Raw genomic sequence first — 27,965 nt, 5'->3', positions numbered from 1 at the left:
TGTATTCATATATATATATGTAAATATGTTATGACTCCTGCTAATTAATTTCAATATTGTGTTTTCTGAAAACCCAGTGGGATGTCACTGATGAACATAAAATAAAATTCTTTGTTTTTGCTTTAAGATTTGCCCTCGCGGGAGCAACAGCGCCTCTCGGTACCGTGTTAAGCACGTTTTGCTAAATCAGATTAAAAATCTAATGGACAATATTGCTGTCTGGCAAAAATAGGTCATCAATACACTTCTTTATAAAAGATGAATGTGCTTTCTTAAATAGAAATTAAAACTTTAAAAAAAAATTCTTAAGGTCGGGGGGGGGTGGGTTTCGCCAGACAAGATATCAGCACCGTGACTGTTTCTGATTGGCTGGAGATCGTTATTGCACAACTTGCTCGTCATCTAACTAATATCACGAAACTGTTCAAATCCCCCAAATATCTATAAAGACCTGCTTCTGAAGTTCAGAAATTTCTTTATGTATATATACAGTATATGTATAATACTTTTTAAAGAACATAAGAGCAGAGGGCACAGTATCCATGTCTTACAGGGTATAAAATCGACTTAAACAGTCTTAATAGATTCCCCTCTTGATCTTCTTTTTACTTCTGAGGCTTACATTCAGCTCAGTGCTGTGGGCATCAGGGATTCTCACTGGATGTTTTATTCAGTACAAATCTTGTTCATTTACCAATCTGCTTTGTGCCAAGTAGACAGAGTTGTCTTCTCTCTTCAGCTGTGAAATTAAAACTGTGGGGAAAAAAAATAACCCTGGTGGCCACTGCAGAAACTCTTAAAGGGAGAATATGTGACTGACCTTGTGTCTGCGTATACCTCTGGGTGCAGTGACGCATGCACAAAGAGCATGTCTGTGTCCGAGAAAATGTTTAATGCACGATTCTTGACTTAAATTCCATCACACGGTGAGCACTGTGGTCCTGTGTGTTTGCGTGTGGTTTAGAAAATCCTCTGGTTGCCTGTACTGCAAGATTGTGCACATTTGAGATGATTTAGTGAACACTATATGTGTTTGATTGTGTGCAAGTAGCCAATATTGACCTTCATTATTAAAAAAATGCAGGCAGGGGTCAAACACACTCTACTGGGCAGTGTTGGGAAGGAGGTAGACCTTATTAGCGATTAGTACAGAGTCCTCGGGGGGCCAGCTTCAATTACTGCACACAGCTTGCTTACCAAGCCATTGGGGGAGCCTAAATCCACACCGCTAAGCAGCCTAACCCACATCTGGAAGAGACATCTCTCACACTGAGCCAAGCAGACTTCAGCTTAGAGGAAGAAGATATCATTTGGGTGTGATAAACTGGTAGTTTCATCCAAGTATTGGGTTGGGGGTAGGGTGGGGTGGGGGGGGGGGGGGGGGGGGGGGTAGCATATGGCGACCAAAAATGTAAACACACAAGACAAGATCTGTGATGATTGTGTTTTCGTCTGTCTCTCCTTCTCCTCTCCTAATCAGTTATGCTCTTCAGGATGAAAGTATCTAAGTGTCAGCCCGCTGACTACCGTAACCAGTGAACCGGCTAATTTCTGACCTGTCTCCATTGTCACAGAGAAAGCTGTCATTCTCGGTTCGTACGGCATTACAAAAGCAAACCATCCATCAGGAGCTCAAACATAAACTGTCTACACACAGCCTCCTGCAAGCAGAAGACATACACACACAGCTTGAGCTTTAGCTAGCTATATATGATTCAAACCCTGAAGGAGTTGTGTACCATTATATTTTCTGTATGTCTGTATTTTGAGTCTGTATACCACACCAGTAAATTTAATAGATTATGTACCACTATGTAGGAAGCAATAAAAATGATTTTGTTTTTTTATTCTTTGTTACAGTGGGCCTTTTTCCTGCCTCTCTCTGCTCTAACCCCCCAACAAGGCACGGCAGATGTCTGCCCCTCCCTGAGACTGAGCCTGGTTTTCTTCCTGTTGAAAGGGAGTTTTTCCTTCCCACTGTCACCAAGTGCTTGCTCATAGGGGGCAGGCTGTATGTTGAGATTTCTTTCTAATATTCTATAGTCTTTATCTTATAATATATAGAGGCTTGAACTGACTGTTGTTGTGAATATGTGCAATATAAATAAAACTGAAATGAGATTTTTTAAAATAGATTTCAGATCCATATGTGTAATCAATATGTGGGATGTATGAGTGGAAAATGTGGTCTTTATTCAGAAAACAAGGCTCTTCACCTTTATTTATTTGATTAACGGTGAAGATTAGTCAGGAAAGCAGGGATTGCCTCAGGTCGGAGGCAAACCCAGGCCGCTGCATTTCGCCTTGCAGCATATGGTCACCTACTCAAACTGTGAGCTAAACTGGCACCTAGCAAAAAACATATATTGACACCATATTGGCAAAAGCATGTGCACAACTTATTGCATTCTAGGACTGCTTTTTCAGAGTGACTTTAGATTTGTAACAACAGTTTTGGTTTCAGTTTTGTGACCACCAAAACAATTCATTGCTGTTTGGAAGCTACATCAGTCACGCATGTCAGTGCTTAAAAACTGAATTCAAGTGTAAACAGTCTGGTGCTCATTTACGGTCTCAAGCTTCATTCAAGTGTATTTATGTGACATGGTTTTTATTGGCAGATGGATTTAACCCAGTTGAAATTAAACTGGAATCAATTTCTATTTTTTTATTTTATTTCTTTGCACTTTAGGGACTTCTTTTCTATTTCAGTCCTAATCCTCTTGAAAAAACGTTCAAGGCCAAAAGCTCTATTAGCTATATGATTTTAGCAGTGGCTTAAATGAAAACTCTCAAAGTATGAATCTGATTCTAATAACAAGGATAAAAATATCCATCAAACCATGTCTGGATCCGCTGGGTTTCCAAGTTGAAAATCAGGACAAGAGACAGCAGTAAATGTACACATTCTTCTGTGGAGCTATCAGAGAGAGAAAAAGAGACAGGGGCTGAGGGACACAGAACAAAGGAGGGAGAAGTTGGGAGAAACGTCTCCATGCTTACTTTGGAGGAGATGCTACCCATGGGAAAGTAGTATTTTTTGGTCAGAATTAGTTCTTGCTGGCTACATAATTGCAGCTTAAGCAGACACTAATGATAGTCACAGATGAAGCACTAACTGCTGTTTCTCAGCACAAAGAGCCTAAAATCAGACATTACTCTTTGTGAGGAAACAGCTTTTTAAACCAGCACATCATCTTTCATAAATCCAGCTTCCACATTTCATCAGCATCAGACCAGGAGGTTTATGTGTTGAGGGCCAAGTATAACAGTGTCTGCGTCAGTGGTGAAGTCCCTGTCCAGAAGAGGCTCAACTACAGAGGCTGACCTTTCAGTAACTCATAAACATCTCCGATACAAACATACATGCGCATGCACAGTTAGCCGGACAGTAAGCCCAATCCCCTTTCCCTCAAAAGAGACTAAAGACAATTGGATTAATGCTCAAACTGTTAAGCTTCACAGCTTATAGATCCTGAAAGTCCTGTAACAATGTCATCGTCAACAGCAACAAAACCACAACAGATATAAAAACAAATCAGTGGTAGATAGATAGATAGATGTGCATTTCAACAAGCAAAAGTCCATAGTAAAGAGTATGTCTGCTTGTAACCGCAGAAAAGGGAAAGAAAAGTGAGTTCAGATAGGATGAAAACGGGCTCCCTTCTCCTCTAGAAAGCATTTTCCACCTGGTTAAGTCACACAGTCTACCTTGATGTGAGCAGAACAGTGAAATCTGCTCCCGAAAGACGAGAGGAGTGAGATCAAAGCAACGCTGCAGGAGAGCAGCAACCAAAGCAGAACAGGACGCACATGGAGGCCACAGCACCACCAGCTCTCTCTTAATGGCTGAAATACATGTTGCAATGAAGCATAAGCAGCCCGCCAGACAAGAACAGTGTCTTGTTGCCGTAACTACGCCATGCACTGCGAGCTCAAGGGGATGAAGTTTGCAGAATTCAGAGCTGACAGCGTTTGGGTCCGGTTCAGTATATTGCTGTGACCTTTTGCTTGCTGACTGAATTGACAAGCTTGTGAAAAGGTTCTGCTCTCTTGCAGACAGATCATGTGGATAGCTAACAGTGATGCTCACCAGAAAGCATAAACAGAAGCATGGAAAGGACAAAAGGGAGAAAAAAAATGGAGGAATGTGGAAATATGCCTTGTTTAGACTTGAGTGCTCGGTTTCATGCTGTCTTGTCATCTTTGTGTTATGACAGCTCAGACAGAGCACAAAACCAAAGTTATAGCTGGTAATTGGATAGGGCAAAAGGCTCCCCGTGTGTGGTCAGTCACAAGAGCCATCCAATCTAAAGAAAGAAGCTCAATGATTTCGTTCACTTTCATCTAACCACAGCATGTCCGCAACAATTTTCCCTCTTTTTTTCCCTCCCCCCTTTTCTCGCCTCATCGGTCTAACCCTGCAGCGGTGTGAGCGTGCCACGGAAAAGTGTCGGCGTTGACTTGCTCTGGCACCTCTCCCCACTGTGGTGATACAGACATCAGTGAATGACAGCGTGTGAACAGCCTCTTGTGGATTTAGAGGGTTTGCACATCAACAATAGGCAGCCGCATTACACGGGACATGTAATCAGCACAGTTTTAACCTTGGCTTGTTTTTAGCGGAAGCCTCCCCAGAAGAGCAGTCTGAGCCAAAAAAAAAAAAAAAAAAGTGAGGAGAGCACTTGAGGACTTTCTGTTCCCAGGCTGTTACTTTAGCAATTCACATGCAGTTAGTTCTCAACCTCTAAGCTGCAAACCAACATAATTAATACTTGAATAGACCTGGGTGTCTATTCTTTTCTTTCCTCTGTTCGTGCCTCTTTTTATGCTCTCAAAAGAGCTCAGCGCCTGCAGGCCTTCATTTAAGCTCGTTCTGAGTTGCGAGGAACACTGATTTAAAAAATAAATAAATAAAAATGAACTGCATGTTAAAAGAAATAGTTCAAATTTGCTGGAAAACATGCTTATTTGTTTTGTTGCTGACTGTTACCTGAGAATGTCAGTATCAGTGTCACATCTGTATGCTAAAAATAAAGTTTAGCCAAGAATAACGATTTAAAATGCTGGAAAACTGACACCACCTCAAAATCTCTTCGGCGTGTTATATACACTCACTGACCACTTTATTAACTGCTCCTTTATGCAAATATCTAATGAGCCAATTACATGGAAGCATCTCAGGGCATCTAGGCACATAGACAACCTGCTGAAATTTAAAATAAGAATCAAAATGAGGAAGTAAGGTGATTAAAGTGACTTTGAACATGGCATGGTTGTTCATGCCAGATGGGCAGAAACACTAACACCCCAATTTCTAGGCTTTATTGAGAATGACTTTAATAAGAGACAATATCCAGTAAGGGGCAGTTCTGGTTATGATGGAGGAAAATGGCCAGACTGCTACGAGCTGATAGGAAGGCAGATGGCAAACAGCAGCAAAAGACCATACCAAAGGCCATTCCTGTCAACTAAGAACAAGAAACCAAGGCTACAGTTCACACAGGGTCACAGAAGACTGTTACCTGGTCTGGAGCAAGCAACATGAAAGCATGGATCCATCCTGCCTTGTATAAACAATTCATGCTGCTGGCGGAGTAATAGCTTGGAGGATATTCTATTAGTATGCTTTCCGCTCAACTGAATCTAATTTAAACACCGAGGCCTACTTGAGCATCATTATCTACCACTTCCACCCCTTTATGACTGCAGGGTACCTGTCTCATACCTGCTCAAAACAAGAACCACAGTCACCACAACTCAATCCAACAGAGCACCTCTGGGAATTGGTGGAACGGGAGATTCACATCGTGGATGTGCAGCTGACAAATCTGCACCAACTGCGTGATGTCATCATATCCAACCTTGTACCTAATAAAGTGGCCAGCGAATTTACATAGACGTCACTCATTCCTTTGCAGACTCTGGCATTTTTCATCTTCAGCTTTCGCCTCATAGCTGTTTCTATTTTTGTTTTGTGGTGTCATATTTAGCTGAGAGGGGATATCTAGACTTTAGAAACGTAGTGAAACCACATGACAACAAACACATCTTACACGTGTGTTTATATGTGTGTGGTTGAGGTGGCTGAAGGTTATTGGAGAGGAGACTTCTGATGCTGCTCGCTTCATGCCTGAAATCTAAGCGTATGATGTTAAGTGGCTTAGTAAAATGGGACTGTACCTGAACTGAAAACACTTAAAATTTCCAGAAGAAAAACCCACAAAAATTGAATTTAACTGGGCCCCATTAATTCTGCAGTACCAGAGATTCAGAAGTGCTGATGAGTCAATTTTGTTACCCCTGATACTGTTCTTCATTTTGTGCTAAGATAACCAGCTGCTGGTTGTGTGTTATCCATCTTCTGCTGTCAACAATTATTCTAAAACTGACAGCGTTTCATTATGGTAGAAAAATTCAGGTTATCTTGCTCCTTCATTTCTCCCAGAAATCCCCCACTCGAGCAGTTTGTCCACAACCTCCAGTTTTCAGGTGTTATTTACTGTACAGCTGCCATCGTTCCATAACTGACACAGCACTCCTTCTCCTCCGCTCTGAGCCCTGTTTTGTTGCGAACACAGCCATCGGCCTTCACTCCCCTCTGTGTTCCTTTGCAATCTCATTCTGCCTCTCCTTCTGCTGGAACAGTTTGATTTGAATGCAGAACTGCAGCTTTCTCAGTCTCGCTGTAGCTGCAGGCTGTCTGTTAGATCAAGGGTTTTTGCTTTTTCATCTTTAGACAAGGAGAAGAGGAGGAATCTCCCAAGTTCCTTGACTGAATAGTGCTGCTCGGCCCTTTTGGCTTTAGTCAGAACATCATCAAACGGACAGTGTGAGGGAGGAAAGGAACAGGGGAGATTGAGGGCCGATAGACGGAGCTGAGATCAAGGTCCCGACGGGGGCCATCACTCCCACTCGCTACACACTGATGATTCACAGAGTGGATATCAGCTGGTTGGCTCACCCTCAGCTGCACATTTCTATCAAGCAGGCAGAGATGGAACAGAAAAATCTCACCTTCTGCTCCTGCATTCAAACGGTTTTCTGACTGCGCAGCACGCAAAAAAGAAAACTACACTCACCTTATTTACAACAGACTGTAAACTGAATCTCCATTTAATAAAAACAGATTGGAAATATTCATATTAATTTTGGACTATTAAACAATAAAGCGTTATTTTCAACTGATTGGTGCATAGTGTGAATGAAGCTGGTGGTAAGAAACGACTCCCAGAATGCACTAGGGCAGCAAAATACGCGTCAGCTGTTTCTGAACTTCCATAACATTGTACACTATAACTTTTCAGCCAATTGCACTGCAGCTAGAGTCTCCAAACACATAGATCATAAATTCAACATTTTAAAATTTTGGTAGTGCTCATGTTTGCGTTCTTTTATTCACTTTCTCACTCAATGGTTAATCCAGCACACAAATTTGGGGCTTCACCCTGAAAAGTCGTGCCCACTGCAGCTAACTGTTAATAAGTCTGAAGCTTTGATTTCAAGGTCTTGATTTTTTTGACAACACAACTCAGATGTTTTTAATCCAGCTTTGAATAACTTTAAATTCCAGTGAATTTATCAGCAGTGAAGTCAGCTACCTCGTCTATATATAGAGAGCTGTGAGGAGGCTCAAATCAGTCCTTTTGCAGTCCACTCGGTTTACAGTGGATCACCATAACCCACCCATGTTTTTTTAATCTGCCTGCATGTTGCAGAAAGAAACATGCCCATCCTTCATCATCATATTTGCTCATTCATGGCCTCCAGGCATTATTTTTGCCTTTAAGGTTCATATTAACAGAGCACAACTTACACAAGCTGTAAACATACATTCAGCACAGTCTGCCTTGTAAAGCACTTGTAGACAGACCACAGAGGAAACGGGCTCTAAATGCTGCTGCAGTGATGCTGTAACAAGCCTTTGGTAGCGTTTAACACATCCGTCATTTGTCACATCCACCAACCATAAAGGTCAAAGGAATTTTTCAGAGTAAGGAGCGCACTGAATTCTTAAACCCCAGAAACTGATTGAACTTGTGTGTGTCGGCTAAGTTGAATGATGGCCTGGAAACCAGATGGTATAGACCATTAACTTCAAATGTACAGAAGAGGGGGGGGGGAGGGGGGGAGAGAAAAGAAAGAAAAAACTATCTTTGAAGACTAGTGCTCATTCTGGATAATAAGCAACTGAGCTGGAGGGCTGTGTCCATCTAGTGTTTGGACTCTGTAACTGTAACATTAACATGAAAGATAGCATTACAGTATGTGTGCTACAGGAACATAATGTGGTTTCCTGAGCTGTAAGCGTGTGTAAATGTGTTACTCTAGTTTGTTCTGCACTTCAGCACGACTTTCTTCTTGCATTACATCCCTCTAGCTGCAAAGATCTGCACTGATTGCATGCAATGCTACAGCAAAACAGCAAGGAACCAAATCAGAGGAAGACAGTCATGGGTCATGGGTTTAAGAAAAAAAAAATTAAATGGTTTAAACCACCGTTTTATTTGGCATAATTTAAAAATCATTTCACTGTTAGTTCATTTATACAAATATGCTTTTGTTATTTATAAAACAATTACAGATTTCTACAAATCAAGTTCCCAGTGTAAAAGCGTAGTACCACGCACACGGTAGCATACAGCTCCAGGACACAGACACAGAGCCCACAGGTGTATGTTCCACTTTAACAGCATCATCTAAGTGAATTTGGGACATGGAAAGAAAAAAAAAAACGAACTCACCACAGATGACAGTTTTTAACATAACGTGCACTTACATTCAACTCTCCACAAACCTATCTGGGAAATGTTCACACATCTTCTGGCAGATGTCAAACCGCATCACTGTTATCACAAAAACCTCTTGCTCGGTTTGCACTTCAGTTATTCTAGACTTTACACCGGCCACAATCTAGGCTGACTTATTATATACCCGCTCAAAGGTGTACATGAAAATAACTATAGTAAAAAAGGGTTTCTATATTTGCTGCCAGCTGTAAGCAAAAAATAAAAAATAAAAAGAGCAGCTAGTCATTACAAAAACTATTTTACAAAAATGTATAAAAATTTTCAGATGTGACAAAGCACGTTCCACCTACACACCTTTTTGCTAACCATATGTGCAAGTTCCGCTTGTGCCTTATTCCACCATGCAATGCAGGGAACCGCAATCTGTTAAGAAGTGTGGAACTCAAGAGCTTCGTTTCACAAATGCAAAGACTTGCTGCACAAGATGTCAGTTTAGCACCTGTGTCTTTAAAAAAAAAAGTCTGCAAGATGAGTGTATTTACTGGCAGGAAGTAAGGCAGAGGGCTTCTGAAAATTCACAAAAATAAAACTCTTGAGTTGGGTGGGACCTGTGCTTAAACATCTTGTGGCACTTTCAGAGCTACGATGAGAAGCTTTGGGTTTGACGAAGAAGACTGCTATTGTCTTTGATTTAGATAAGGCACCTAACCAAAAAAATAAAGGCTCCTTTCATATTGTACAAAAACTTCTATTACATGATTAAAAAGGGAGCCATCATGGTTCTTCTATGATGAAACCAAGACAATAGCGAATTACAAGTATATAGCCAATGTAAGCCAGTTAAAACATATTGCTTTACTGATTCAGTTAAGCGGTGTCATAATTGATGAATTTCAGTGGAAGACAATAATGAAACTGAAAAGAAATATGGAGTTCTGGTTTATCAAATTGAAATATTAACTACAACACACATACCTCTTACTGATCAAATAAACAGACTATTACAAAAACATTTACCTTTGGCCGTACTTGTAGGTTAAAAAAACATTTATGGAAAAAAAAATCATTTACAGAGTAAATTCACTATAATTAGACAAAATACAGCCTCCTTGACCACCACCCTATCAGAGAGAAATTCTTAGGCATGTTTTTAAATGGCACTCGGTGTGAGCTTCAACAGTTAATAAGTAGACAGAGAAGCTTCACGACAACCTGACTTCCTGACTGCGTAAGCTCCAAAACTCCTGTACCAGCATCAGTTAATGTGGCTGAGTCTTTATTACACCTGCTCCTCCATTACTGAAGAGGACAAATGGTGTGCTGCTTTTAATGGGTCTGGCTTATCTTCAAAGACCTACTGGTTCTTCCGTGTGGAGAAGTGAAAGAGCAGTGCGAGAGGCTGAAGGGGCAGCCTGCCAACAGCTCTAACGCACCAGACTGAGCACAAGGGAATTGTAATAAGGGAATTTAACCTTTAATCTGTGCATTTGGTTTAAGGGCTACTGGCATTTCCCCAGGAGTCATCAAACCATGTCTGGGCTCAAACTGCTTGAAATTAAAACTTGTTCACCTTCTACTCGGCTGTTCATTACGTCTAAATAGTCAAAGTCAAAGCATCTTGATGGTAACCTTGCTTGAGACTCATGAGATGCAACCTAGGTGAGAATTTGAGGTAGTCATTAGTTCTCCACCTGAACAAAGGCAGATCTCTTCTCTCCAGTCAAACAGGGTAGCTTGGTTGGTTTGTTGGTTTAGATGTTATTATGGCTTGTGACAACCATTATCAGCATTTTATAAGGCAAAGCAGAGAAGCTAAAAATGTAGAACAGATGTAAAATGAAACGTGTAAATATCAAAAGTTAAAATGCAAGAAAAATAGAGGAGAAACGGTCAGTCGCTCTCATTAAGGCATGGTCACTTTGGTGATGATGGCAACACGGCGAGATCCTCCTGGCGATGAAGAAGGAAGAAAGGAGTAACAGAGGAGCCAAAAACTGCCAGAGGTGATACGGAGACAGCCGATTGGTGACCTTTGTTCCTCAGCCTTCCCTTTGCATCCGTGGATCTCCACCATCCCCTCTCCACAGTCCAAATCTGGGAACCATTCATTACAAAAGCACACACTTTTCTTTTTTCTTTTTCGTGACTGGATACAACACTGCCCTCACAGCTTCAGAAAACACCTCCTTGACCCCATCCTGCAGCAGTGCAGAACACTCCATGTATTTAACAGCCCCAATCTGCTTGGCCAGGGCATTGCCCTGCTGCTGGGTTGTAGGGACCAGACCCTGCTCCTTTAACTTCTTCACCGTTTCTGCGTCACTTCTTAGGTCCTTCTTGGTGCCTACCAGCAGGATGGGCACATTTGGGCAGTGGTGAGACACCTCAGGGTGCCACTTGTGCCTGACATTGGCGTGTGAGGAGGGGCTGCCAATGGAAAAGCATATAATGAACACATTGGTTTGGGGATAGGACAGAGTGCGCAAGCGGTCATACTCCTCTTGGCCTGCCGTGTCCCACAGATTGAGGCTGACAGTGCGGCCATCCACACTCATCTGAGCGCTGTAGTTGTCAAACACTGTGGGAATGTACTCTTCAGGAAAGGCATTGGTTGTATAAGAGATGAGCAGGCAGGTTTTACCCACTGCCCCGTCACCCACCACCACACACTTTATGGTCTGCATCCTGCCTACGACCACTGGGGCTGCAGCACCTGGCAACAGGGGGGGAAAAACACCTGAATAACTGCTAACAGCAACATTTAAACATACTGTGTAGTGATAAACATGCAATTTCATTCCCTGCATGATCGTTAACCGGTGAAGGGATCATAACACAAGATATCCGTTTTATTAGCAGTACAGCTTTTCACCCAGTTAGCAACTGAGCTAACTGTCCCCGTCGTTAACTAATCGACGTAGCGTTCATCACCGTTACATAGGTACGGTCCAATTCCAGATGCTCCCTAATTAACAAACTTTATAAAAGTTGTTGTCCAGGAGAGGCCGGGGTGTGAATGGAAAACAAGAGGCATTTTTTTTACCGGTTGTTTACACTTTACTGCTGTTCACTTTTAATACTAGGCGTTCCCCTAGCATATAGCTACTCTCTTACTAGCATCGAGCTAAGGAACTAGCGAATTTGGTGGCTAGCGAGCTAGCTAGTTAGCAAACAAGCTGAAACTTGATTTACAAGTCACTTTCTCAAAAAGATATGTTTAGGACCAGTTATTGCCCCACCAGCTTCTCAAAATTCCTGCTCAATTTTTGTATATACTTCAGAAGTAGTTTCGGGCTGTACGAAAGAAATATAACGGTTTTCATGACTTACCGCCACTTGGCTTTCGATCTCTTTTTGCCTGGTATAGTCAATCACAGCCGCATCCGGGGAGCTGTCTGTCACGTAAAAACCGACGTAGGGAAGTAATGCAAGCTGGTAATTGTAGTTCTATTTTGAGTCAGTCGTTTGCATAACACTAGATGGCGGTGTAAAGCTATTGTCATGACGTTGCACTCATGTAGCCGAAAAATATGCGGAGCCAAAGAGAAAAGTAAGAACAAGACGAGGTGAGTTGTACACTCACATTAACCAAGTCACTTTTTACTTAAATTGTGTATTTTTAGGACACTTTTCTAACAGTTTTATTTGACTACATTACCAATATTTGACATAGTAACTAAATGCTAAGTCAACTTTTCAAGTGCTAAACTATCCCTCCTTTAAAATATGCTGTAGTATATCTCATTAATGCAATAATAATAATAATAATAATAATAATAATAATAATAATAATAATAATTAAAAACCTAAATGGAAACATAAGTGCTTAATGTGGTCTGTTTATTCTAGTTAATATTCACATTAGAGAACCTCTTTCTTAAAATGTGTCTATTTAATATTCCATCCATCTGTTTTCTTCTCCTTATCAAATTCAGGCTTGTGGAAGGGGGGCTGGAGCCTATCCCACAGGGGAAGCAGCAGTGTTCACATATTTAACTTAATGCAGGATCAGCCTCAGGATGTTTGTGACATCTATGTAAGCATACAGAAGTTAAGCCAATGTGGGACAGAGAGTAGAAGGGGTTAAATTGCTATACACAGGGATGCATTGGCATTGTGGCTATAAATTGTAGAATGTAGCTGGCATAATACACAAAGAACAGTAAATCGCAAAGATGCACAGCAATATAATTGTATATGTAATGTGGCTCAGTGATAGGAAGGAATCAAATTATTGTGATTATGTTGTTCACGCTTTAGTCAAACATTTTCTTAGTCCTCCTGGAGAGGAACGGTTACCAATGCTTTCCTCTCATCGTGGGGAATTATGGAATTCGTTACCGGGCTTCTTCACTGCCCATTTTTTTATTCCGCTCTCAAGACCAGCCTCTTCTTTTTGACTTTCAACACAGTTTGAGATGTTTATTTTTTATGTTATTGTTTTATACATTTTGAATTTTATCTTGTATTGCATCGATGCTTTTATTTGTTAATAAATTGTATTAACACAAAAGAAAATACAAAATACATATATGTGCTTATAAACTGTAGAATTTAGCTGGTTTGATCCACAAAGAACTGTAAACCTCAGAAACATATGATGGTATAGGAAAATGTACCCCAAGGGTTAAAGGCTAATCCAAGGAATCAAATAATTTGCTTGTGAATCAGTTTATTCTGGTAATGAAATGCACAGAATTACAACATGGCTATTTAATTTTAATAAATACTTCTCTGTTGGAGCTTCTGCTCCATGACCCTGTATTTGTCAGAGTAGAGACGTCAGTTGGGCCAAGGATGATTTTTAAGTTCCTCCAGGGTTAGGCGGTCTTTATGGATCTGGTTCAGAGAACCTGACAGAAAATCCTTGCAGTCTTTACAGAAATAAAATAGAGGTGTCACATTTTTGTGTTCCTGTAAATTTACATGTGGATGATCGATACAGACAAAGGCAAAGATAACACAGAAAACACTTCAAACACAAATTGCAACAGGTTGGGGAATCAACATCCAGCTTACCGTCTGAAATGTCGCTACGTGTCCTAGATTTCGATTTGGTGGAGGTGTCTGGGAGGATGTAGTGCAACAGCTTATCCATCACAGTGCCTAGCTGCAAAACTGTGATGCAGTCTGCTGTATTCGCGTTGGATTCATACAAGTCCAGAGTTATCTCTGAAATCCAGAGAAATATTAATAATGGTGAGGAATTCACATGGACACAAGATGCATGGACAGTCCAGAACATTTGAACACTGGGACTGATAACCTACCACTTCTTCGAGTGACTGCTTCTGGAGTAAAAGTGGCTCCACAGCCAAAATCAATGTATTTCACTTGTCGATACATTGAAAGATCAGCTGATACTTCAATCACAATGTTGTTTGCCTTAATGTCCCAATGAAATACACCCCTGGAATGCATCTCAATAGCTGCATCTACCAGCTTTCTCATTATATTCTGACAAAGAAAAGAAAGGTATGTTCAAGCCACAAGCTTTGCATTATCCATGAAAGATTGCTATATATATTATCTCACAAAAGTTAGTAGACCCCTCACATTTTTGTAAATATTATTTATTTTTTTTATTCTATCTTTTCATGGGACAACATTGAAGATTTGGCACTTTGATACAATGTAAAGTAGTCAGTGTAGAGCTTGTATAACAGTGTAAATTTGCTGTCACCTCAACATAACTCAACATACAGCCATTAACGTCTGAACCGCTGGCAACAAAAGTGAGTACCCCCTAGATGAAAATGTCCAAATTGTGCCCGAAGTGTTAATATTTTGCGTGGCAACCATTATTTTCCAACACTGCCATAACTCTGTTGGACATGGAGTTCTCTAGAGCTTCACAGGGTGCCACTAGGCTTCTCGTCCACTCTGATGATGACATCAGGGAGCCGGTGGATGTAAGAGACCTTGCGCTCCTCCACCTTCCATTTGCCCTACAGATGCTCAATAGGATTTAAGTCTGGAAACATGGTTGGCCAGTCAAGTACCTTTACCCTCAGTTTATTTAGCAAGGCACTGGTCTTTTTGGGAGTGTTTTGGGGTTGTTATCATGTTGGAGTACTGCCCTGTGGCCCAGTATCTGAAGGGGTGTTCTCACTTTTGTTGCAAGTGGTTTAGACATTAATGGCCGTACATTGAGTTATTTAGAGGGGACACCAAATTTACACTGTTTTACAAGCTGTACACTGTTTATATTTTATGAAAGTGTCATATCTGCAATGTTGTCCAATGAAAAGATAGAACAAAATACTTACCAAAATGTGAGGGGTGTATTCACTTTTGTGAGATTCTGTATTTCCTTCCTACCACTCACTTACCTTAACCTCACTCTCATGCAGAAACCTGTTTCTGCATTGCAGATACACATCCAAATCGATGGTTTTTTTCTGTCTTTCAAAGACCATAATAAGTTCGTTTACTGAGTCTAACCACTCCAGTAGTACTGGGGTAACATTGCTGCTTGTATTCTGTGGTCCTGCCCCAACTTTCATCAGCAATGCCACTTCCACGGGAACTTTGGTCATTTTACCATTAAGAAGCTTTAGAACCAGAGAAAATTTAGGTCAGTGTTCAAACAATGAATAATATGCGCCATGTGTTCAGGCAGGACATTTTCTTGACATGCTGTGAAATATTCGTGTTTCTCAACACAAACTTTCCAAAACAAAAAGCAAAAGTGTCAAGAGAAAGGACAAACATCACTTACCATTGGTAGGCGGTCGACACGATTCTGAAAAACATGTTTTATAACAACCTGCATTACAGAGAAAATGTGGTTTAGAAAAAGCACACAGTGCACAGGATTTACTAGAAGAACTGTGAGCTACACATATAACAAGTCATACTCGGACATTGTCTTCTTTGTGTTTTCCAAAGTAGACAGTCCCGTAACCTCCTCCACCCAGCAGATCCAGCTCTTCATATTTTGATCCAAAGTCCTCTACAGAGACACAAAACAGACATGGGGGTCTTGATTATTGCATGGAAAACAGCCAACATTGGCTTAGCTTATCTACACATTTATACAGGCTTTGTTAGAATGTCCTTACTAATTATCAGATGAATACCAGCTAAGCTTGGAGATTTTCTGAGGAAAACAGCCCTTTTACTAGCTGGAAAGGGGCTCTGTCATTGCATATAGGATTTCAACATATTCTTACCTAGCCTATGACTGTTGTATGTGCTGGGTAAGGGGACATCAGTCTTGTAAATGGAGCGGCTGGACTCCTCCCTTGAGCTAGATGTTTTGCTCTTTTCATTGAGTGGCTCCTCAGTTTCATTGTGGCTAGATTTATGTTTGCCACTCTTCTTTGTGAAAGCAGCTGCAAAAACGAAAAGCAATTAGACCTCTGAACTCTACACAGGGGCTCAGAGCTGATCAATAACAATAAAACAAAAGTAAATATCTCTGAATGTCTTACTTACACTTGTCCTCAGCGCAGTCTTTCCTCGTGCTGCTTATGAATTGTCCATCTGGCTTCCTGTCTTCTGTTCTAAAGAACCAGGGCTCAGTGTGGCCTTCTGTGGTTTGAAAAAAATATCAGTTTGTTAATGTGATGTTGATGTTAATGTAAACCAAAAAAATCAAGCAGGTAGACTTATCCCACCTAGATTATTACCACCACTCACAGCACGTGGAGCAGTAACAGTTGGCCAAGATTTAAAAGACATTTTGACATTTCTTCAGATATTTTCTCTTTGCAGTAAACTCACTGTTGACATTTTGGCTTTTGCAAGTTGTCTAGTTGGAACTATGATATACCCTCTTTAAATAATGCTGTGATGACACCATAGAAATCTAAACTTCTAATTTATGCTAATCCTGTCTCCGTGGCTACAGAATATCAAGTCAAATATTTCACTGTCTTGTGTCACCTTGTTATTTTTGGTTTCTTTTGATTCCATATGTCAGATTTTTTTTATTTTATCCTGATGTATTTTTATTTCTATGTTCAGCACTTTGGCCAGTGATTGATGTTTTCTAAAGTGTTTTTATAAAGAAAGTTGGTTGGCAAATGATTAAAGAGCAGGTTTGTGTAACTACACCCAGGAGAAGTAGCAAGTCTGGGACAGAACATAGAGGCAAACAATGATTCACTTTCACATTATCACTCTTGACCAAACTTTTCCAATATAGGCCTCTCATTCTAAAAATAGACCCGAAAATATGCCCATATTGCACTTTCAATCAGTCTAACTGCAAATGAGGAAGGCTGTTCCTGCATTTGCCCATTTAAAGAGAGGTCTGCAGACTTAAATTTCTCTGCATACAAACAGACCATAAAAGACCCTGTCGTGTATCTTTTGGACCTCATCCTCTTTGATGAGCAGCAGTCTTTAAGCTCATATATCACATATTCACCTTCAGACAAGTCATTATTCCCACTAATCCAGTGCATTCAGATCACTGCAGAAAGAAGCTAAAAAGAGGGATCACTTTAGACTGCTCCGTCTTACACCCCTGGAGATCTGCTGTTGATGTCACCACTTATACACTGTGGCAGGTTAAAAGGCCAGCGGTGACCAACAACCGGACACTCGAGAACACAAAGAGGCACCAGTTTATTGCCTTTCCCAAGAGGTTCTGGCGTCACCGAAGCCTATAAAGGGAGAATTCCCACTGGGACCCCTACACCCACAGTCACCCTCCACCCCACCCCCTGCACCCCACTATTCTGCCAGGAGATTCCCCGGGACGTCTGCAGCATTTCCATGACTACAACCACTGACAGGAATGGGGGTGACTGTGTCAAGAGATGTAGCAAGAGGGAGAGAAAAATGGAGGGGTGACAAGAAGACAGCAAGAGCTGCAGCTAAAAGCAAATACATACTGAACAGACACAATATATTTATAATTTAAAATAAAGAATATATACTGACAAGCACATTTCTCAGACAATAACAGTTTCACATCGCTATCTTTATTTCTCTTCTGTTGTTTACAAAACCATATAATACAGCGAATAACAACCACTGCTATTCAATAAACTTACTCTTTTGATATAAAATAAGCAAAATAATAATAACAATCCCCCAACAGCCTCTTCTTCAGTTTATAAAGTGCATCATAATGATGAGGCCTCACCACAACAGGATGAATAGTTCAATATTGTACCGAGTTCGGTTAGGACTGTAAGACAGCCATGTTTGAGAACACCATGATCACTTAACAGAGAGGTCACAGTATTCACATTTGGACGCATTCCTAAAAAAGAAAAAGAAAAAAAAGTGTTTTGTTCCATACAAGAGACTGAAACGGTTTGCCAGATTACACTTCTGGCAGCACACTTGTACATACAAGGCACAGAGTAGTGTTGCATTTTATTACTGTGACTTAAGTATCAACCTGTTCTACAACTGGAGACAGAGTTTTCTTGTCCTATTGCCTGCAAAGGACACAAATGGGTGTAAATCGAGGTAGACTGTAGAAAATCCCCTATCCTGTGAAACAAGAGATGAAGTATCCCCGATGCTCCCACCTCACGGTCCTATTGCACATGTAGAAACCGAGCACTCAGACTACACATGCATGTCACACAAATCTATTTTTAATGAGCTCAAACAAACAATCACAAAACTGTAAAGGCAGGAGAAGTTTGAGGAGGCACTTATTCATGTCCATCACCTCCACAGGGGCTGAGCAGCAGGAGCGGTGGAGGTGGCAGACCCTCGGGGCATTTTGGGCCCAGGTATCCTTGAAGCTGTTGGGATTTTAGAACTAGCAGGAGTGGGGCTTGTGCTTGTCGTCTTGGCAGTTTTATTTCGAGCTGCCGATATGACAGCCGTACATATGGTCTTGGCTGTGGCCGAGGATGGGCTGTGGGCAGTGCTAGGCTGACAGGGAACCTGAGACTCTGAGTTTGGGGCGAGGCGTTTGGAAACGCGGAGAGGAGTGCCTCTGATGAAAGGTGGCTGGGTGCTGCCAGAGCCTTTCTCTGGCACAGATCTGTTTGAAGTCCTGCGGGCCAGGGTGGGCTTCCCCGGAGCCTGCGCCTCACTTACAGTTCTCTCCCGTGTGCTGTTACTTCGCTTCACCTCAGCCGCTCGAGAAATAGGAGATGAACGCATAGACAGACTACGAGGAGTAGCAAGGCGGGTAGGAGTTGATGAGTTTGTAGGGGGTGGGTTTCCACATGAAGAATCTGTTTTAGAGCGTACCCTGGGAATGCCCGTGCTACTGGAAGGGCCTGTACGTGACACAAGTCCCCTCTTGGCTCCTATCCCACTGCGTACAGGGACCTTCATGGTTCGAGCCTCTTCCTTTGATGTCAGAGACGCTGGGGTCGACCCCTCTCGAAGGTCAACCTCCCTTTCTTTCCTCCACTTGGAGCAAAGGCTCGGTGTTGGTCGTGGGAGTGGGGAGCCTGGGGGTGACAAGGCGTCATAGGATCTAAGGCCTTTCACCAGAGTGTGGCACTCCAGCGTTTCACCGACACGAGAATATGACCTCCCCGTCTCCCTCTCGGTACTTGGCAACTCAGGATCCTCCTCTGGCTGTGACTGGCTGAACTCCGGCAGACTGGAGGGCATCCAAGTCTCCTCCGCAGGTGTGGACACCACATCTGTGTCTGCCCGGTTTGTTAAAACTCCATCAGGCAAACACGTCGCAGCACTTGGTTCAATAGAGGGTGTGTCTCTCGTCTGTGGCTGCGACTGCTCCTCCACTGGAGCGCTGACAGATGACTGCAGTTTGGTCTCAGATCTGGAGTACCTAATGAGCCCAGTACTGTTGTCACTACAAGACTGTATTCCACTTGTATGAACAGATGGTTGTAATTCCTCATTGACACAAGAGCTGTTGGATTTTGAGTGAATAGGATGATTACTGGGCATTACTGGCAGGCCAAAATTCTGCCTGTAAGTGGAAGTTCTGCTTTTAACACACTGGGTTGGTTTGCTATGAATAGAAGCAGAGTCTGTATAGGAACAGTTAACTAAAGCCATGTTTTCATGTGAAAAATCCACTTCTTTTTCAGTTCCCGTTAACTTGGATTGGTTTTGCCTCAGATAAGAAATACTCTCAGGTCCATGTTGTTTCACAACAAAGCCACTTTCATGCTGAGAATGACTAAATGTTGCTGCTTCAGTGTTTAATTTTGTTTCTTGGCTGTGCCGAGCCGTGCTCCCTCGGCTCAGGACGGGTCCTTGGTCAATGGGGGAACACATGCCATCAGTCTCTGGAGAGCTGCAGAGAACAGCAGAGCTCTCGTGGTCAGAGGAGCTGTTTGAGTGATAACTGGTTGATGTCGGGCTGCTGCCCAGCTCAGGGAAGGGTGAGTTGTGGAGATGGCTATCGTTGTGAGAGTGTTGGAGGTATCTGCGGGAATCAGAGCTTCTAAGACTACGACGGCTCCAAGTGTAGCTTAGATTCCTCTCTAGGAGTTTTTCCAGCTCATCCTGGCTCTCCTGACTGGGAGGCTCTCTGGCGAGGCTCAGGTCTAACCCAGTGCAAACTGCCAGAGAGCGACGCTTTTCTGCCATCTCACGTTGGCGTTCCAGACGTTTCTGTTCTTTCAATTCACGTTCTGCATTTTCCTATGGAAAAATGAGAGAGAAAGGATAGTTGCTCACTCATCTTTAGCATACAGTTAAAGGTTCTATGATACAATTTTCCTATCGACAGCTTCTAACCTGGACTGCTCTTTGGAAGCGGTGGCAAAACAAATGAAAGACCCTGCAAGCCTCCTCCAATTTAAAAGTGCTGTCATCTTCACAGAAAAACTCCACCAGAGCCTGACTCGACATCTTCATACCCTCCACCTCGTCCTCTGCCTCCTTCAGACGCTCTTCAGCCACCTGTAGATACATTTTACATGAACATATTCATTACCCCTTCAATTAAAGCCCCAAAACTTGAACTTGAGATAACCTGCCTCAAGTTGGAGACAGTCCATTTAAAAATCTAATTTTTTGCACACCTCCAGGAAAGGCTGCGTCTGCTTCTGAATCTCTGCCTCAGTCTGTATATTTGCCTTGAGGGCCGCAACTCTGCTTTTTAACTTGGCCAAGTCATCAAGCACAGACTCTTCACAAAACCTGCAAAAGGAGGAGAGGACAAATACATACATGCAATCATTTTGTGAACTGAACGGAAACAGGTGGATAAACTGTATGTCTCAACAAAGGGTGAATAATTAAAGACTGGAAATAAATGATTGCACATGATCGAAAGTGTCTAGGAATTTGTCATAAAGAAGACCTATTATGCTTTCCACCTTCTCGTCATATATCCCCTTACAATGATGCATGCTCATAATAAACATGCCCAAAACTTCATATACAGAGGTCAGAATCTGGTAATTCCTGTTATCTTGGAGTTCAGGCTGCAGACTGCTTGGAAATACTTAGACATTTTCTATACCTCTATTTTCTACACCTCTTCCCTCTATATGGTCACCCCAGCTGCCCAGCCACCCACTGTTCAAACTTTCAGTTTTTCAGGGGTAGCCAACCAGAAGAGCCTTAGCTTAAAGTGATGGGGAAGAGAGCTAAAACGGCTCATTTCATGATGGCGTGTGAACTCCATCAAAGCCTAGCATAAGATAAGTAAGGATATTATAAGCTGATAGTCATGTTAAACTACTCTAACCAGCAGGAATTAAAATCTGCAAAGAATGCAGCAAGAATGCAGGAGCAAGGGTGCAGGAATTGAGAGTCTCAGAGAGATAGTCATCTCTTAGCACCCAGCTGTAGTCACCAATCGAAATGAGAAAATGATCAAAATGTCCAGCAGCTTAAGTAGTGGCCATCATACCCCACTGTCAATCATGCATCTTTTGCTGACAGCTGGGTGTTTTGTTGTTTCAGTAGAGTGTTTGAGGTATTATTGTCATTAACAATGATCATGCAGACTAAATAACAGTAGGATATAGATTTGGGGGGAAAAAAAAGACTGACCTGGAGGCGGAGCCAACATGACCTAGTTGGCTGGGAAATGACAGTAAACTCTGGTCTTTTTTCACAGCTTCCTGTGGAGACAAACACATGATTAATCATCCATTGTTTCAAAGGAAGCAAAACATCATTTACCAATGGTGAGAAAAATCTGACGCTCTGCAAAGCAATCTGGTTTGAGGGCCTTGAACTACTTTTTTTTTTTTTTTTTTTGAACCAACACCAACTGTATTTCTTCAACTGAAAATAGGTACTATATTTCACGGCATCTACATTTCAGATCTTACCATAGCAACAAAATGCAGCAAATTCATGCCTGGCTTGTTGGCTTTGGTGTCAGCCAGCTTCAGCAGCGATGAAATTCGAAAACCAGCAGCATTTCCTGAATATCCACCCTGAGAAGACACGCACAAGGTCAAAACAAAACACACGCACAACACGTGACAGCTTTAAACAAACAACGATTCAAAACCCAGGTGCGCAGTCTGAACGGCGCCTCTGAACACAAACCCAGACCACTAGCGTTTGGGTAACTGTAAACAGATTAAAAGAATCGAAAGGGAAATAAAGAAGCACTCACTGCATTCATATAGTTCCCTGCTTTGAGGACCAGACGAAGGATGGAGTGTAATTCTGGGCAGCTCAGCAGTTCTAGGAGCATAAAAGACAGATTTAATACTGTGCCTCATGGTTGAAGGAGTGTGAATGAAGCGGACATGAAGGGCATGAAATAAGTCAGCAACTTTGTTCTGACACTTAAATTGGCTATTGCACTACACCTTTATTTTAAAAAGTTGCTAGCAGCAGATTACTCCTAAATCTTTAAAGTATTTAGCATCCAGAATAAGTCATCTCATTTGCATCCTGACTCCTAGGATTTCTGCAAATACAAGCATTTAAAAAAGGGCAACAGGGTTCCCAGATCTTTATAGTGGCGGAGTACACAACTCCCTGCTGTTACTTTACCTCGGGCTGCTTCCCTCAGACATCTGGCTGCCACACACAGAGAGGTCACAGCAGGGTCAAACTCTTGCTGCAGGATCATGGCATCCAGACGAAGGCGAAAACTGGTGAAGGAGGGAAAAACGGGGGAACAGATTGATCAGTGGAGAGTGGTGATTGATGACAGGGACATCAGGCACTGCACTGGTTAAATAAGCAGTCGAGCATCAGTGAAAATCAATTTGAAAATAGGAGTTAGGTTCTTTTGGAATACTTTTTTGGGTAAAAAACAAACAAACAAAACAAAACCCCAAAAACTGGGGGTTGATAAAGAGCGTACCTGGGGACTTCCACCAAAAGCAGCATGAAAAGATCAGGCTCTCCAAGCCAGCTCCGGTCCCCGCTGAACTTCTTAAGGCGAGACTCCTGACGGAGAATAGAGGCTGGGTAAAGCTGCCAACATCCCATTAACAGTCAATTCCACTATCTCCTAGTGTGGTACTTCTCTAAGAAACACAGACCACATCACATGCAACATGGTGTAATGGCTAACTCTTGATCATTCTAAGCAGAGCCAGATGGTGAGTTAGAGGAGGGCGGGAGGAGAGGAAGAAGCTTGTCACTGTTGCGTTTGTGTGCCAGAAAAGGCACTTTACCTCCTCATTGTCAGGCAGCAATTTACAGAGCTCTGTGAGCTTCTCCGCTCCGTAACGGCCTCCGGCGCCCTGCCTGATATCCTCAACTATCTCCTTAGCCGGCCTGCGGAAACACAACAGACACAATTCAGCATGACGTAATTTGCCAAGCAATACTCTTTTCAAGTCAAGGTACAGCTACCCAAAAGAAATGAGTACAATCAGCTCCGGTTTTGCAATGATCGCACAATAAAAGAGGCTTATCCTGTTCTTATCAGTCCGAGTGTCACGGAGGGAGGGTCAGTTGACGCCACACTGGCGATGCAAAGTAGCATATCCACTGGGCAAATAAAATGCAGACATGCACAGACGACGGCTGAAGGACAACGGGGTGAAAGAGCAGACACTGAGATGACTGGGTGTTTGATCTCTGTATTCCTTTCTGCAAGTGACACATCTGTCCTCCATTTCAGCAGTTTTCCCATTAGCCTCTCCCCAATTCCCACTACAGCACATCACAGGCACTAAAACTACAGTTTGCAGCCTTTATCCTCAAACAAACTCATCTCATTCATGGCTCAGCTGTCACATCCGAATCTTATTGTCTAACACCAACGGATAAAGATCAACCTACGAAAACATGTAAAAGCAGTGCATGAGGGGGAAAAAAGAAAAAAAAAAAAAAGGGACATCTATTTCTAAACAGAAAGAGCTTTTGTTAATTGCTCCAACAAAACCCATTGAAAAACCAAACAATCTAAATAAAAGGAGGAAATAATATTGAAGGGGGGCTACTAAGACACTGATAATACAAAGACTTGATTTTGTCTACACTCCACCCACATTTGAGCAGTAGCTCTGTCTGTCTTCAGACAGAGGGCAAATAAACTTCCAACTAGACAGATGTTTGTGTACAGAAGAAGCTCTTTTCACATAATGGCTTCCCCTACATGTCTCAACAGATCTAGTTTAGAAAAGAAAAGGTTTTCAATTGAGTCTCTTGGAGGCATAACAATCCCTAAACTTGGCACGTCGTACTCCTGAAGTTTAAAGTACACGTAGTTCTGCTAAGTAGATATCGTTTGTTAGTTTCATTCCATTTCAGATGTTAAACTGTATGCAAATGTATATACATGACTATGAAACCTCTCGTTCACTGCAAGAAGTGCAGCTTTGTTTGAGCCAAGCAAACATGCTAATCGGGCTTTTAGATGAATATGACAAGCCACCAGTGGGGTCTCTCTCTGCAGGGGGGGGGGGTAGCTTTAAGATTAGACACTCTTTAAGGGCACCAGCAGGTGCCGACAGGCTAAAGCCAGCTGCTTGTTTACCACCCTCCTTCAAGATCCAAGCCAGTTGTTCAGGGTACACCACCTCCTCCTCCCTGACACCAGACATCCTCTCTCCTGACGAAGCTTCGCACTTTAACACGGACACCTGTCCACCTTTGACATATGGCCACTCTCTCCAGTTTAACTCAAGTCAAATACTGCTCCCTTGGGCACTGCTGTATGCATCCCACTTCAAACGGCCTCCAGTACTGGTGGCGGTTTGATGAAATGCAGAGAAAAGGCCTAGCTGTTGGCACTGCAACTAAAAACATTATCCATGCAATACAATTTACTTCCTCAGCTACTGTTTAACCTCTGAGATGTCAACACACGTAAGAAAAATCACCATATGCTTTGAACTAAAATGGGCAAGGACTTCTCCAGCCGACAGCCCAAAGCACAAAGAATATCAAGTACATAAAGTGATATGAAACAGGAAATAAATTACAGTACCCCCACAACTTATATAAGGTGGGACAGCCAACAATCTTAGGTGCCTCTGTGATGTAAAATTGGTTGGTTCATTGACAAGAATATTAGGCAGTCTGCCAGAAGTTATTCTTAGGCCCTTATCTCTTTTATGATGCACAAGAAAATCTCCAAACTTAGATCCTTTTTGCCCTTAGCTGCTGTAAACAGGTTGATTCCTGCATCAGGCAGAGCTCTCATCACATCTGCTTAAACTGATAAGTGGCAATTAGGAGATATGAACAGATTACTGCTGTACTTGTTAAACCACTCTGACTGCCTGATAACTTCTACTTTGCTTTTAAAATTATTACTTTGAAAAAGGCCAAATTAATCCCTTATGTAAAACGGTCTGCCTATTGAGATTAGACTGGCTACATCATTAGAGTCCCTTGAACCTCTTCTTAAAAAGGCCTTTATGAATGTTTGCTCTGTAGCTGATTTCTATGCTCCTTATCTTCTTTCCTTCTGACCCGTTTTGTTTTATTTATGATATGTGCTTCTTTAATGAGTTTTTTTTTTCCTATGACCTCTTTGTTCTTTCTGTGAACCAACTGAAACATTTCAACAGTAAGAATTTCTTAGGCTTACATCTTGAACTGACGTAGAAATATTCCAATGTTCATACTGCGTTTGGAGTCCAATAAGGAGATCTGTTTAGAAAAAAAAAGAAAAAAGAAAGAGGACAAAAAGCAAAGGACACATTGTGAGAGCAAGAAAAACAAACGAGCCCAATATTTTTTAAAACAGTCTCACCATCTACATGATCTTACCTCCTCTGAGCTATCCTGAGGGGATCTGCAGTGCAGCAGTGAAGAGCGCCGTCTCAGGGTGCTGGTTCGGTCCCGAGGCTTACTGTCCTTCTGACCAAACAGCTCATCCAGGGAATGGAGGTCTATGGGGAACTCATCTTCATCTGGGGCCGCCCCACTCCACACGCTCTTTCTCCCCTCCACCTTCTCTTTGGGGATGCGCTCCCAGTTCAGCTTCCTCAGCCGGCTCCGACGAGCGCTATCCGCCCGGCTTAAAGGTGAGGAGGAGGAAGAGGTGGAAGCCGTGGGGGGAGGCGGGGGAGGAGGCGGCGGCGGTGGTGGTGGAGGTGCTAGAGGAGGCGGTCGAGGAGCGACCAGCGCCGCGCGCGGCTCCATGGTCGTCACTTCCGCAGCGGCAGGAAGGGCAGGCTGTGTTCCATGAAAGGCACGAGATTCCTTGATGGCCACACTCAGGTTGATGTGCATAGAGGCAGCCGGGCTGTTTGAGGGAGGGTCAGTCTGCCTTTCTTCCAGTGATCTCTTGTCCAAAGGTCAGGCAATAACCCCAGTCTAGGAAACAAAGCGGCAACAACAACAACAAAAAAAATCTTATCTCAGACATTATTGAAAGCAGAAACAGTCGGTGTAGAGTTTTGCAACTGAAAACCAGTCAGTCAGCTTCCAACTAGGCCAGTGAGCTCCAATGACTTCAGCCTTACAACTGGTACAAGCTAAAAATCTGAGCCCAAGTTCAACTTTCAATGAAAGTTCAAGGCATTTTTTTGGGAAAGCATTAGCTGGGCAGGATGAGCTCTTCCCCCTCTGCGACCTGTTTGAACAGCTTGTCCCATCCTGTTCAGTTTCACCTCACTGAATGCGGGCGCGCACACACCTCCACACCGCCTTTTCCTCTTCTAATTAGAAAATATGGAGACCGGTGAGGTAAGACGCACAGTTAACCACAAAGCCCAGAAATAAATGCTCTGCAAGCTTCTTACGTATTCCTTCTTCACTTTGGGGAGGGCATCATCTGAAAGTGGGTTGAACACGCTTGCACCAGCAGGTTTATAAGCAGGATTAGTAATGCAACTGAGAATGACTCAGAAGTTTCAAAAGTCTGGGTTCAAGGGAAACGCTTTAATCTTTACACGGCTTTGGATTTGGGGGAAACACACACACATACATCCTCTCGTCATTTCTCGCGTTCTCCAAATGAATCATAAGGTTTGGCAAACTTTTTTCACGGACGCGCTTGATTTCCAGTCTGTTCCACTGCATGCCGCGCGGGCGCGCTGCACAAACCGGTAATCTCAGTCTCCATCATTTAATGAGATATTCATCTTGACAAGCGAAAATATTATCTGACAAATCGTGTTGCCCAAGAACTCGTGGGAGGATGAAATGTTACATGGAAAGTGAGCTTTGTTTTTCTACATCAACGCAATAGCATCCGTTACTTTTTCATAAGAACGCTCTTAAAAAAGAAAAACATTTTTTAAGTTTCAAAAGATTTCTACTGTTGACATTTAGTGCATTTTTTTTTATAACCTGGTAGTTTATCGCTGTTATTTTTGCGTAGATCTAACTTCGGATAAACATTCACTTTATGTTGCTCGACAGTGTTCCAATTATTTAACACGTCTGATTCTGGTCCTAATCAGGTTTACTTACCTGCAGTTTCCGGCCACAGTTTCCAGTGAAGTTGTTTAAAAAAACTCCAACAAGAGCCACAGCTAGAAACATCGAGGTCTTAATTTATTTTTATTTTTTAACATATATACATTTTTTCCTATGTCGTTTTTGTCCCGGTAACTTGTGCCACTCCACTCGCTGCACTCCTCTTGTCTTTCCAAACTTGCAGGGAAACTTCTACACTGCACGACGCGAACGCGCAGGCGCACGCCCCCCACACTGATATGCCTTTATTGTATCCTCCCAGTTTTCCCATGGGCGGATTTAGGGTTTTTAGAAGTTTTTATTAGATCATCTTTAATCCACTTTCAGATTTTACAGATCCTGCAATGGCGATAAATTTATGAAATGCTTACAGTTTTGGAAAGGATTCAATAAGGTGTTAATATCTTAAACAAAATCAATAACTCAAAGCCTTAACTTCACATATCACTTTAATCTTTCTTTTATTGGACTTAATACCTCAATGGCTTTGTCTACAAAGTC

At 42.3% G+C, this 27,965-nt stretch overlaps 3 protein-coding genes across 6 annotated transcripts; all 3 read right to left on the bottom strand.

Moving 5' to 3' along the window:
- Positions 1–8,486: 8,486 nt before the first annotated feature.
- rhogd (ras homolog gene family, member Gd) lies at positions 8,487–12,230 on the bottom strand. Its single transcript, XM_085476666.1, has 2 exons — positions 12,081–12,230; positions 8,487–11,463 (listed from the first exon to the last, which is right to left on the bottom strand). Exon 2 carries the CDS (start codon positions 11,432–11,434, stop codon positions 10,859–10,861), a length of 576 nt encoding a protein of 191 aa, XP_085332792.1. The 5' UTR covers positions 11,435–11,463; positions 12,081–12,230; the 3' UTR covers positions 8,487–10,858.
- A 1,186-nt stretch (positions 12,231–13,416) lies between these two features.
- Positions 13,417–16,653, bottom strand: LOC146717464 (serine/threonine-protein kinase pim-2-like). 4 transcript variants are annotated; one of them, XM_085465943.1, is made up of 9 exons: positions 16,373–16,652; positions 16,191–16,286; positions 15,926–16,087; positions 15,611–15,705; positions 15,472–15,519; positions 15,083–15,304; positions 14,021–14,207; positions 13,770–13,922; positions 13,417–13,603 (listed from the first exon to the last, which is right to left on the bottom strand). In XM_085465943.1, exons 1-9 carry the CDS (start codon positions 16,434–16,436, stop codon positions 13,533–13,535), a joined length of 1,098 nt encoding a protein of 365 aa, XP_085322069.1. In that variant the 5' UTR covers positions 16,437–16,652; the 3' UTR covers positions 13,417–13,532. The 4 variants fall into 4 exon arrangements, with proteins under 4 accessions (XP_085322069.1, XP_085322078.1, XP_085322061.1 ...); XM_085465952.1 differs by having other exon boundaries at positions 13,417–13,624; positions 15,472–15,495; XM_085465935.1 differs by having other exon boundaries at positions 13,417–13,624; positions 16,373–16,650.
- A 1,638-nt stretch (positions 16,654–18,291) lies between these two features.
- On the bottom strand, positions 18,292–27,649 carry fhdc2 (FH2 domain containing 2). Its single transcript, XM_085476665.1, has 12 exons — positions 27,459–27,649; positions 25,809–26,357; positions 25,627–25,688; positions 23,258–23,360; positions 22,942–23,027; positions 22,626–22,726; positions 22,240–22,310; positions 21,947–22,054; positions 21,663–21,733; positions 20,684–20,801; positions 20,397–20,561; positions 18,292–20,300 (listed from the first exon to the last, which is right to left on the bottom strand). The coding sequence occupies exons 2-12, from the start codon at positions 26,271–26,273 to the stop codon at positions 18,387–18,389; spliced, it is 3,264 nt and encodes a 1,087-aa protein (XP_085332791.1). The 5' UTR covers positions 26,274–26,357; positions 27,459–27,649; the 3' UTR covers positions 18,292–18,386.
- Between the last annotated feature and the right edge of the window lie 316 nt (positions 27,650–27,965).

Source organism: Copadichromis virginalis, linkage group LG2, assembly GCF_057382275.1.
Source record: "Copadichromis virginalis isolate Kocher_CV1m ecotype Utaka linkage group LG2, C_Virginalis_male_GT1.1, whole genome shotgun sequence".
NCBI lineage: Eukaryota > Metazoa > Chordata > Actinopteri > Cichliformes > Cichlidae > Copadichromis > Copadichromis virginalis.
The sequence above is the reverse complement of the archived record's forward strand: the minus strand, read 5'-3'. Positions and strand labels throughout refer to the sequence as shown.

Excerpts from the sequence above, each read along its gene's own strand:
- rhogd (XM_085476666.1), bottom strand. The coding sequence starts at position 11,434 with ATGCAGACCATAAAGTGTGTGGTGGTGGGTGACGGGGCAGTGGGTAAA.
- LOC146717464 (XM_085465926.1), bottom strand. The coding sequence starts at position 16,436 with ATGTCTTTTAAATCTTGGCCAACTGTTACTGCTCCACGTGCTGTGAGT. Across the intron at positions 16,088-16,190 it reads AGACTGCGCTGAGGACAAGT|CTGCTTTCACAAAGAAGAGT; the intron begins GTAAGTAAGACA and ends TCGTTTTTGCAG. Across the intron at positions 14,208-15,082 it reads TGCATGAGAGTGAGGTTAAG|AATATAATGAGAAAGCTGGT; the intron begins GTAAGTGAGTGG and ends TTTCTTTGTCAG.
- fhdc2 (XM_085476665.1), bottom strand. The coding sequence starts at position 26,273 with ATGCACATCAACCTGAGTGTGGCCATCAAGGAATCTCGTGCCTTTCAT. Across the intron at positions 20,562-20,683 it reads AGACGCAGCCTTTCCTGGAG|GTGGCTGAAGAGCGTCTGAA; the intron begins GTGTGCAAAAAA and ends ATGTATCTACAG. Across the intron at positions 20,301-20,396 it reads GCTTCCAAAGAGCAGTCCAG|GAAAATGCAGAACGTGAATT; the intron begins GTTAGAAGCTGT and ends ATTTTTCCATAG.